A 12,306-nucleotide genomic window follows, 5' to 3' on the forward strand; every position below is an offset into this window, starting at 1 on the left:
CAAACTTGGTAGCTTAACGAAACAACAGAAGTTTATTCATGGCCCACTCCCAACAGAGGCTTTAGGGGAAAATCCATTCCTCGCCCTCTTCTTCGTTCTGGTGGCTGCTGGTATCCTTTATCTGAGGCAGGATCACTCCAGTTATCTGTGTCCATTACCACGTTGCCTTCTGTGCGACTTCTCCTCTTCTGCCTGTTGTAATCTCCCTCTGCCTCTCACTTATAGAATCACTAGTGATTGCATTTAGGGCCCACCCAGATAACCCAGGATCATCTCACAGTTCCTAACTTAATCAGTTAAATTGCAACGCTGCAAAATCTTTGCCATATAAAGTAACACTCACAGGTTCTGAGAACTAGAAAATGGACACATCTTTGGAGACCATTACCTTTGGGGATGACTATCACAAATATGAAGCATGGAGTGTTTTTGCAAGATAAAATATTTAAACATTCAATAAACGGTAGTTGACATTATACTGATGACAACAAAACAATTCACTAAAATTATGTGGCATTAATTAGTAATTCCTAAAATGAGAGTTTAACTATGGTTCAGAAGTACTTCAGAAATAGAAACTGACAAAGAATTGTCATTTTACATCACTCCTTACCTCAAAGGTAAGGCTACTTCTAGTTGACCTTCAATAGGAAACTCAGTCCTGTTCCAACTTTTTGCTAGACATTCTAGTATCATTTTTGTCATTTCTTATTCTCTGTTTTCTAGCCATACAATATTCCCTAGTCTCTTGCTTCCTGGCCCTGAATATCCTTGGAATATGCATCTCCCCTTCTTTTCATGATCCATTATAACTCTCACCAACCTCAGATCAGATTTCATTCCCCCCTCAGCCACATACCCAAATGGGATTAGATCAAGGTGGCAGGATAGCACCCAATTCTCAAGCTCTATTCTCTTCCTTCTCAAGCCATGTTACAACATTCTTATTTATTCACCAATATCCTCACTCAACTGTATGATCCTTGAAGGTAAGGACTCTGTGTTCACCAATGCATATTACTATACATGGATGTTATAAATGAAGTTATTGCTTCATCTGAAATGTACTGGCTGCAATGAATTACAAGTGGATCACTTGAGTAATAAGAGAATTTTCTGGGATGATAGTGACATTCTCTATCTTAACAGGTGACTATATTACACAGATGTATGCATATGTCAAAATTCAGCAAATGAGCACTTAAAATTTAAGCATTTCATCATTAATACAATTTTATGCTAAAAAGAAAAAATAAAACAGGCTGGATTTGATAACTGGTTGAATAGAAAGAAGGTGTAATAGAGGACTGCTAGGTTTCTGAATCAGGTACCATTAATAACCACAGAGAACACATGAAGAAGAATAGGTGTGAGTAGAGAAATGTGCTAAGTTTGGAGGGGTGGATCTAGCATCCAGCTTTTTCTGAGCTTTGTAGGTTCATCCTACATTCTCCTGCCCTATAGAATTTCTCTGAGCATTATATGTAACAGCCGCTCAATAAATGTTTTGCAGAATGATTAAGTCACTCACAATACAGGGTTTTCTCAATCCAAGTTATTCCCATTCTGTACATGTGGAAAGAAAGGTTCAGAAATGTTAAACACCAGGTTCAAAAGTATTAAGGTAGTAAAGAAATGGTACAAGTAGAGATTTAAATTTAATTCCGAGTGACTTCAAAGACCTTTTTTCCTCAGGTGACTACCTTCCTTAAAATGTATGAAGAACTATCATGACCTACAAAGTCACATTCCTTAGGCCTGCATGGAAAAGAAGATATATAATAGCCTGCATTATAACCAGGCTCCACTCTAAATGTTCTCTGTGCTGGTTTCAAATGAACAGGGTAAGAGGATATGACCCCTAGGCATCCCCCACAAATGTTACATATAACTTATCATCCAGGTAAAAACATAATAGAAAACATTATTATTAGTCTATTTGTAATTATATAAAGCTATTTATAAATTATCAAAGAAAAACAATTCAAGGTTTTAAGCAATGAGTTTTTCAATCATTCAACAATTTATCAATTGTTGGGGGAAAAAAACAGTTAACAAGCAGTTAAAAGAATCTCATGATCTTTGGAGCTTAAAATTTAAAAAGTAAACCATTATTAAGCTGAAGCTCTTTTGTCCTTGACCAGGAATGGTCATTAAAGTCTATGTTAGGCGACAAAAATATGAGCTAGTACCAAGAGGAAGTTACTTACAACTCAGTCTCATCAGTTTTCTTAAATAGCCCTCAAATCATAGCACAGTTCTTTGCCAGAGGGAATCAGAGGTCAGTACAAAAAATAAATTAATAAAGTGAAATGAACTATAGTCTACTATTGCTGCAACTGACATCATGTTGAGGCAAAGAAAACACAAATGCAATCTTCGCTTCAGTCTTTAAAAAAATTTACATACTGTACTATGTACAGGTCCTCAAGTTTAAAATGTTATATAATAGCCTGCAATAGGAATTATGCCTACCCCTCACCACAAACCCAATTTGCAAAGGACAGGATGCCTTGTCCACTCATTTTGCCTCCTAGTGATGGGCTGAGCTCAAAGGGAAAAGGCAAAACAATGTTTTTATGTCTGCAAGTCTAGTGCATTACACTAAAAATCAGGGCTCTTCAACCACAAGAGCCACTAACCCTCTTCAGGTTTTCTCAGCAATCTTTTAATCAAAGCAGATAATTGTTTTTAAGTGGAGTTTTTCTGAAGTATATTTAAACTGATAAATCTATATTTAACAAAGCATAGGAAAATATTTTATTTTCACTCAATGGAATTGTAAAGATACCTCTCTTTCCCTAAGCCTTGATAATATTTCTGTCCAGCTTTGCCTAAACCAGAGGATAAAACGTTTTATAGAAACTGTCTTCTACTTCTTTCTTAGAGATACTCTACACAATTGAGTCCCACACACCTAATTGGCTCAAAGGAACATTTCTAAAGAGTGGAAGGAAAGCTGAGGTCTATCTTTTCTTTTTTTTTTTTCAAAGATTTTATTTTTATTTATGTGACAGAGAGACAACCAGCGAGAGAGGGAACATAGCAGGGGAGTGGGAGAGGAAGAAGCAGGCTCCCAGAGGAGGAGCCCCATGTGGGACTCGATCCCGGAACGCCAGGATCACGACCTGAGCCAAAGGCAGACGCTTAAGGACTGCGCTACCCAGGCACCCCAAGGTCTATCTTTTCTGTTACTTGCTCAACCTTTGTTCTTGAGTTCCCACAGCTGAACTTACAATGTCTGTTGCTTCAACCCTCCAAAACATTGATTCGGCCTCACCTCCTGTCTTTGGGGTAAATTAAACTCATCTTCAAAGAGACCCTTTGCCCCTTCCACAAAATCTCCTATGTCCTCCAGTGTTGTTCTACATTCTAGGCTTAGTGTGTGGAAGACTGAAACTAAGAACCCAAGACTGAAGCTTGTCAGATATCCAGCCATTCTTCTAAGGTCACAAAATCCAAAGTAAATATTAAATTCATGTAGCCCAGCTATGAAACAGTAAACAAGAAAACAAACAAAACAAAACAGTAAATGAGATACAGGGCTTCCTCCTCATAGCTTTTTTTTTTTTTTAAAGATTTTATTTATTTATTCGACAGAGATAGAGACAGCCAGCGAGAGAGGGAACACAAGCAGGGGGAGTGGGAGAGGAAGAAGCAGGCTCATAGCGGAGGAGCCTGATGTGGGGCTCGATCCCAGAACGCCGGGATCACGTCCTGAGCTGAAGGCAGATGCCTAACCGCTGTGCCACCCAGGCGCCCCCCTCCTCATAGCTTTGGAACATGAAAAGAAAAGCAAAACTCAACTTTCCCATTTTATTTAAGCAGATAAACACCATCATCCACTGCTGAGGTCCTAACTTTGGAAGTAACCCAAATGTCAATCACAATATAAAGAAAAAGCTATTCGCTCTAGGGACTATACCTATTTAAGACAACAGGAAGACTTACCAAAAAGTGCACCAAAGGGTTTTCTACACAGCCCCATCAACTGAGCACTGACCTCTCAGCAAGGCTGAGGATCTAAGCACTAATGCATCTAATCAAAAAACCAAATAAAAGGAATCTTGCTTTATAACTCTGTAATAAATATAGAGAAAGAATCTTTTTAGTGAGCAGACTTCCAAGTTAAAAAAAAAAAACAACTTTGAAAGACTACACTAGAGGTGGTGTTCTAAAGAAAGACAAAAAAGATGTGCTTAACATATTAATAGAGTTTATTAACTTAAGAATCTGATTTTAAGCATCCTGCGTTTGAGAGATAAACACTGATTTTTTTTCCCCTTAACTTTCTACCTAATCTTTTGAGTTTTTTAAAGATTTTATTTATTTATCAGAGAGGGAGCATACAAGCAGGGGGAGTGGCAGGCAGAGAGAGAAGCAGGCTTCCTGCTGAGCAAGGAGCCTGAGGCGGAACTGGATCCCAGGACCACAGGATCATGACCTGAGCTACCCAGGCGTCCCTACCTAATCTTTTTTTTTAAATAACATTGTACTTATACCCTATTGCCATCAACATTTAAGTTTCCTGGTAATCCCTGTTTTGTTCTCTTAGACATTTGACTATCTATAGTATTACTAAACCTGAATTGCACAATCTATAAATATTGTGAAACAGGTTTCAAAGTTTTCTGAAGAAAATATACAAAAGTCTGGCCAATTTCCACACACTGCTGGCCACTTAAATAACATTTCTAATTAGGTTATAGGTAAAGAGGATTTCATTATATTACAATTTTGTTTAAAATGGCCTCCATCTCTATACTGGTATTGTCAAGAGAGAAAAGTTGTTTATTATTGCTCTCTACCCTAGTCTAAGTACAGTATTCTCTCTCATTTAGAGAAACTATGAGGTTTTGCTTCTTTTGTGAATATCCAAAATGATTAGAGGTGTGAATATACACATTCTTCTAAAATAATTCCTCAACCAATGAATGATTAAAAACTTCCAAATTGGACATTACAACACTTTTGCAAATAAAGGCCTTCTTTCCTGGGTAATGGTTTCTTAAATCCTATTCTTGGAAAAGAGGAACAGAATATGTCTCATATAGCCATAATTTAGGTGACTATCGTGCCCTTTCATTTTAAATAAATAATAACTCACATGATTCAAATTATCACTAACCATTGGATCAATGATAACCCAGGCCCTCTAATATATTTTAATGCATTAATTCACATTCTTTAACTTTTTACCCCCTATGTTTCTAACCTGTAACTTTTAAAGATCCAATTGTTTCCTACCTTGTCTCACACAGTAAACAAACCATCCTGGAGTCAGACAGCATCAACCGTATTTAAAGAAAACTACAGGTGTACTTTTAGATTTACACCGCTTAACAAATCCAAGTGGCATTTCATGTTACTTCTAAAATAAATTTATCTACTAGATAAATAAAAACTAAAAATTCCAAGTCTCAAACTGAGTAATAATTTTTAATAATAATAAAAATCATCTTTCCACACAATTCTTTATGGTTCACAATCAGGAGTGAGAAATTACAGAACCATGAGGTTCTACAGACTAAAAACCTAACAATATAATATTTCTGAATGGCTACTATAAGTAATATAAATCAAACCCTTAAGGACTCCATTCAGAGTCAACTGTAATTCTTAAATGTATTATCCAGTGTTGTTTTTATTAAGTGGACCATCCTGGGACTTTACAATTGTTCGTTCAGTTCTTCATCACAGGACTGAAATCTCCATTTGCTGATCTGTGACTGGCATTTTGGAGAACGTCAAAACAATGAAGTACGAGCTGGCTCACGCAAGGTCAAGAAATAGAATCATATTCTCAACCTCCCCAATATAACTTAAGTTTATGATCTTAGTTGTTGTCCTAGTCAAATTCAAACCTTGAATTCTTATGAATATATCTTTTGAGGTTCTTTGAATATCTTAGGATGAAAAAATATCAAGTTACAAAGCTGCAAAATAAATTATCAATAACTAGGTTTTTTATCTTAATGTTTGTGTCCGCATAAATTTACAATATTGAAGTGTTTAATTCAATAAACATTTATTGAAGCTTATTATTTATGAAGGCCCTTTAGGCTCTACCAGACGTTTGAGTAAGACAAAAGTTTTGACCTCAATGAACTGATAAAACAAACAAATAACTATACTACAAAACATGGTATAAGTGTCATAAAGAAAGTTTAGGAAAATACCATAGGCCTTTAGAGAAGGGAGATCACAATCTGTGCTGGGTCAGAGAAAACAATGTGAACCAAGACATGAGGGGAAATAGGATGAGCAAGGAACATGTTTAGGAAACAATGAAAGCTTGGCTAGAGTCCAGTGCACAGGCAGGAAGTCAGACTCCAAAGATAGATAAGAGCCAAGCTGTCTACAAAGGGCTTTAAGTCAGGCTGAGCACCTAAAATAAAGCCACTGTGTGTGGCTGTGCTACAAATAAGACGGTGACTCTTGGGGAGAGAAAGTAACTGACGAAATAAGCTTTGCTGAAAGCACAGGGACAAAACGAGTTACTAAAAGCCTGCTATAGGGGCACCTGGGTGGCTCAGCTGGTTAAGGGTTTGTCTTCAGCTCAGGGCGTGATCTCAGGGCCCTGGGATGGAGCCCCACATTGGGCTCCTTGCTCAGCGGGAAGCCGGCTTCTCTGGCTCCGTCTTCCCCTACTTGTGCTCTCGCTCTTTCTCTCTCTAATAAATAAGTAAAATCTTAAAAATAAATAAATAAATAAAGCCTGCTATAAGCCAGAAAAGGGAATACGAAGGGTCTGAACCAGGTGATTTCCAGGAGATACTGGAAATGGAAAGCTGATGTACTTAGAATCTACTGGACTTGGTAGATTTGGTATTCAGGGCAATGAAGATGGAAGGGGGCAGTCAAAAGATCAGGCCACAGTTCTGAACCTGGATGACCAGAAGAACATTAAGCACCCTAATGAAATTAGGAAATCAAGGGGAAGAACTGGACTTTTTGTATTGTTTAGTTCAGGGGAAGAAAGGTGAAAATGACATCTGAGTCTGGACATGTTACATTTGAGGAATAAGGTGCAAACATCTGGCACACAATTAGAAACAACACTCCATCATGAGGATGAGATTTCACTTCTTGCCACAGAAAAGATGCTTCAAGGAGTATAAGTAAACAAGACAAAATATGAAAGCAAAGATAAGAGATGAAGATAGAATCTTGGAGAATTATGACATTTAAAGAATGAGAAAAGGAAGAGAACCTAATAAAAGTAACTACTGGTCTGAGGTAAGGCATGAAGCAAAATATCTTAAGAGCTACAATGTCTGATAAGAATTTCAATATGGAGAAGCTATCTTTACAGTGCCAAAACTGAGAAAGACCCAAGGAAGCTAAGAACTCAGAAAAATAAAAGCCCACTGGGATGTGTCATTGAGAAATGCTGTGATTAAGAAGTCGGGTAGCAGGGGCGCCTGGGTGGCACAGCGGTTAAGCATCTGCCTTCGGCTCAGGGCGTGATCCCGGCGTTATGGGATCGAGCCCCACATCAGGCTCTTCCGCTATGAGCCTGCTTCTTCCTCTCCCACTCCCCCTGCTTGTGTTCCCTCTCTCGCTGGCTGTCTATCTCTGTTGAATAAATAAATAAAATCTTAAAAAAAAAAAAAAGAAGTCGGGTAGCAAGGATTTGAGAAGGAGAGATGGCAACAGAGGTAAGTCAGTAATCTTAGCAGTCTTTTAAAAATAGCAAAATCCACTAACCTACCACCAAGGGAAAGAACTACAGTCAAATACTAATGTAAATCCAACAGGTGGCTGGTAAATCCACTGGAGGAGGGGGGAATCCTTTACTTGTAACATTTTATGATTTCTATGAAGTAAATACTACCAGCATGGCTGATTTCAAGCTGCCAAAAGTTGGCAAAACTCCTGAAAATTTAGCAATGGTTGCCAGTATAAGCCAACTGCAACACACCACAGCAAACCACCTATTTTACTGTCTGCTCTGCAATAGAGCAATTCTGTCGCAGCTTTCCCCTAAACTCAAGAGATACCTTGTCTGGGACAACCTTGCAGCAATTCACATAAGTTTTCCCTACTCTTGTTACATTTAGCTTTCTCAACTGTATTGCAAGGGAAAAGGGTTAGATGTTGAAAGCCTAATGGCTTCCAGGCATGCCTGTCTTCACTGAGAAAGTCACAAAGAAAAAAAAAACAAGAATCATATGTGTCAAAGAGCCTTCCTAAGACCATTTTATAATTGTTTCCTTTGTTAATGTCAATTCCCCATTTAAACCTGAAATGTCTTAAAGATAGGGAACTTGATTCAAGACCTGTTTTCCCACAACCTACATTGGCTCTTGGGATAGTTCTATTGTTGATTAACCAATTTTTTTAAAAAAAATAAGCTCTGTATCAATGCAAGGATTAAATAACAAAGTGTCAATGGAGTAAGCACAACAAACAAGAACCAAACATCCCACATGAGTCCCAGTCCTACTGAGAAGCAGCAGAGACATTGGAGAGGACACTAAACTAAATCTAGACACCTGGGGAGCTCCAAACCAGCTCTGCCACTTGCTAGTGGGAGCCCTTTCAGTTGCAGTTGCAAATGAAAAATGGACAGTAATACCATACACACAGGGTTGACCTTAGGTTTACTATAAACACCTTTAGGCAGCACCTAGCAGGAGCAGGTACTTGCGTCTCTGCTTGGTACAGTTCAGAAGACAACACTAGTATGGGCAATGGATGGACACTGCTCAAGTATACTGCCAAGAGTACCAAGGAGGCCCACCTCTGTCATGGGACTATGGCTGCTCAGCTGCTAAAGATTTTTTTATATCTGTCCCCAATGACCTGTGGACATCACCCAATCCACAAATTCCTTTCACAGTCATGCCCTGGACTCCCAGGTCCCACAACAATATGGAGACCAAAGAGTCCACCTAAAAGCAGTTTCAGCAAGAGGAAAAAGGGGTGCCTGGGTGGCGCAGTCGTTAAGCGTCTGCCTTCGGCTCAGGGCGTGATCCCAGCGTTCTGGGATCGAGCCCCACATCAGCCTCCTCTGCTGGGAGCCTACTTCTTCCTCTCCCACTCCCCCTGCTTGTGTTCCCTCTCTCGCTGCCTGTCTCTCTCTGTCAAATAAATAAAATCTTAAAAAAAAAAAAAGAAAGATTAAAAAATGTTATGACAAACTAGGTGGAAACATGCTACCAGTTAGGTTCCTTCTTGTGCCCACATGAGGACATTCAGCATCTTACTTCAACAAGGAAGTCAGTTCATCAACAAACCAAAACAATGGATCCAGTCATAATCTAAACAAACTTCAAGGGAAGAACTTAGTTTCTAATATTTCAAAACTGTCACCCACCCCCACCCCATATCCTTCCAAATACAACTGTGTTCATGGTACTCCATATTACCTTCTATAATTTAGGTTATGTTTCATACGCAAGTTTCTCCAGACATCTGAAGTAGAATAGTTATTAAAATATTAAACACATATATGGAAACAAAGAAGTTTATTTACTTTCCAAAAGAAATGACTAGCCTTGAGAAAATATGGCAATAATATTCATAATTTAATTTTTCCACTAATTAATTGCTATTTAACTACTGACAAGGGCATGAAGTTAGTTACAGGTGGAAGAGAATAATTTAAACTTAGTATATTTGTGTATCAAAAAGTTTCACGATGGACATCTGTCCTCCAAATTTCATAGTTTTCTACATATACATATGTTCTGAGGAGCAAACACACACAATTCTCTGGTAACGCCAGAACACTTAGAAACAAAGGAAGATCTCTGAAAGATTATTACTTCTGAACTTGCTATCTATATCTTGTTAACTTTCTATTAAGTATCTGTATATTAAACGCTTTCTGAAACCCAAAGTCATATACCCACGTCCCCAGCCCCCTTTCCCTCACGCTGGGGTCCTCCTTCCCCCGACACCCCGCAATCTCCTGCACTTTCCAGGGTGATTTTGGGCTCTCCCATCTCCTACGGCCCCAGAGAAGCGCCGCCCCTTCCTCCAGGCCCCGGAGGCTCTGCCCAGGCGGCGCATTCGTTCTCGTCCCGGGCTGGACAGAGAACAGTGCGCACCTGCAGGCAGTAGCTGCGCTCGGAAGTGCACGAGTGACTGAGCCGTTTCCCCTGTCTCAAGGCAGGTGTGGGGACGCCCGGTCACCGGCCGCCCTGGGGCAGGCGAGGTCAGAGGAGTCCCCGGATGACGAGCCCAGTGTGGGTGCCGGGCCACCCTTAACCCGGGCCCCTCCGCGCGGAGGTCCAGCGGCCTTTGGCGTGGCCGGGTCGGATTCACACACTTCCCGCGCGTCGGCGCCGAGAGGCGCCCGGCAGGGACAGAGCCAGGCCGGGGCGTCTCTCGGGGCGCAGCGCGGTCTCACGCCGGGCCGGACGATAAAGAGGCCAGGCGGGGTACGAGTCGTCGGAGATGCCGCCCGCCCCGGCCTGGGCCAGTGTGGAAGGCGCGATCCCGAGCCCCACGAAGTCCCGAGCGCAACTCACCTCTCGCAGGTGTCCGACGAGTCCACCTCCTCCTCCTCCGCTGCCATGGCCGCCGTCACCGCACGAAAGCCGGAGCGCGCCTTCCAGCCGGCTGACAGGCCGACTGGGACACCAGGAGCGGCCTCCACCCTTAAGGCCACCGCCGCCCGCGCATGCGTCGCCCTCCCACTCGCGCGACGCGGCAGCGAGGCCGCGCGCGAGCGCGTGCCCGACTATCTCCACCCACATTGACCAGCTGCGCGTGCGCCCAAATGGCTGGCGCGCTAGGGTATGGGCGCTGGGCGGGGCTGTCAACCGGGGAACCGGTAAGACTTACCTGGCAGCGTTAGGTAGTAACTGGTTTCAGTAATGACCATGTTAATGCATCAAACCCTAATATTAACTGCCAGTGCCGGGCACAAGGCAGGCATTCTTGAAGTACCCTGGGACCTTCGCTGGAAGAGCTAAGATAGTATCCCATAGACGCTGCTTTGGCGAATGGAACTGCAGCAATGGAGGGGACTCTGGCCTTCCGCCTGCCCGTTCCTGCGGGTGGGTAGCCCCTTGGGTGATTAAGGACTCTTCAATCAGCCAATATTCACTGACGTGCTGGGGTTACATTAGTGGCCAGAACAAGCAACTCCCTTTAGCCCTGAGCTATATGTATTGGAAGGATATAAAGTCAGTGTGTAGGTACTTAAAGTTCTTGAGGGGGATTCGCTAACATAAATGTCAACGTCGTTGACCTGTTTTCAAGTCTTTTAACCATCAGATGCTGCCGGGTTTTGTAATTATACCTCTCCCTATGGTAGGGGCCAAGGGCAGGCTGCCTCCAAATATGCCACTTTGGCCTATTGATTATTTAAATAAAAGTTATTTAAGAGAATCTATGTAGGAAGGACACTCAGACCCTCCTCTGTCCCCTGAAAACAGGAAATAAATCTCCATGTGATAGGTACCCTCTCTGCGCCAGGAGGTAAAGAGACCGCCTTATCACCAGACATGGGAAATTTAGAGCCAAGAAGGGTTTATAAACAACCCTAGCTACTTTTCACTAATTTACTATCCCAGCCAAATTCTGTTTAGAATTCCTTACTAAGTGAAGCTTTCAAAGTTAAATTTTTTATATCCTGTCAATTCTTCACAGATATATTGTCTCTTTGTCTGGAAAGTATAAACCCTGCCTGCCTTGGCATTTTTTTAGGTCTCAATTTCATTATTGGGCCTCTGTGTACACGTAATAAACCATTGGATTTTTTTTCTCCTGTTAATCTGTCTCACGTAAATTTAAGTCCAGTTGGAAGACCTTGAAGGTAGAGAAGAATTTTCCCTTCCCTTTACTACCATTCATCCATTCTTATCTACTGTGTGCCTATTATGAGTTCACTCTGTTTTAGTAGCTGAAAAACAATGTATTAAAAAGGTCTGAGACCAGATCTCCCAAAGTTCTAGGACAACCTGGTGCTATTTCCAAATCTACTTCCTTTTGGTGACCTACTATCCAGTTACCTTGAGTGAGAGTGCTTATGCTGGCAGATCACCAGCACCTACTTTGATCTCCAATTGGACAGTCGGGTTGGGACACTTTTAAGGCAAGTACATGGCCTGCTCTACATGCTGTTCCCGAGCTGTAGAGTCCAAAAAACTAAATGCAGCCATATATCGCCAGAACTAACTGTACCATGCAGATTGATGACTGGGGCCCCATTGGTTCCAAGGTTGGCTTTAATCCCAACAGATTTTTTTAGGGAAAATGCCATCATAGGGAGCTGGGCCCTAATCAGAAGTCTGCCAGGCAAGCACTTGCAAACCAGAATGAGGCTGAGACATGGAGGATTTCTAGGAC

General features: G+C 41.4%; 1 protein-coding gene across 1 annotated transcript in view; it reads right to left on the reverse strand.

The window, feature by feature from the left end:
- Window positions 1-10,649, reverse strand: part of ABHD5 (abhydrolase domain containing 5, lysophosphatidic acid acyltransferase) — a 30,659-nt gene extending 20,010 nt beyond the window's left edge. The window contains exon 1 of the mRNA XM_045798361.2: window positions 10,482-10,649. Coding sequence (XP_045654317.1) covers window positions 10,482-10,528 — 47 coding nt within the window. The 5' untranslated portion in view covers window positions 10,529-10,649. The remainder of the gene's footprint in view (window positions 1-10,481) is intronic.
- Between the last annotated feature and the right edge of the window lie 1,657 nt (window positions 10,650-12,306).

Source organism: Ursus americanus, chromosome 20 (assembly GCF_024610735.1).
Source record: "Ursus americanus isolate L20-20 chromosome 20, mUrsAme1.1.p, whole genome shotgun sequence".
NCBI lineage: Eukaryota > Metazoa > Chordata > Mammalia > Carnivora > Ursidae > Ursus > Ursus americanus.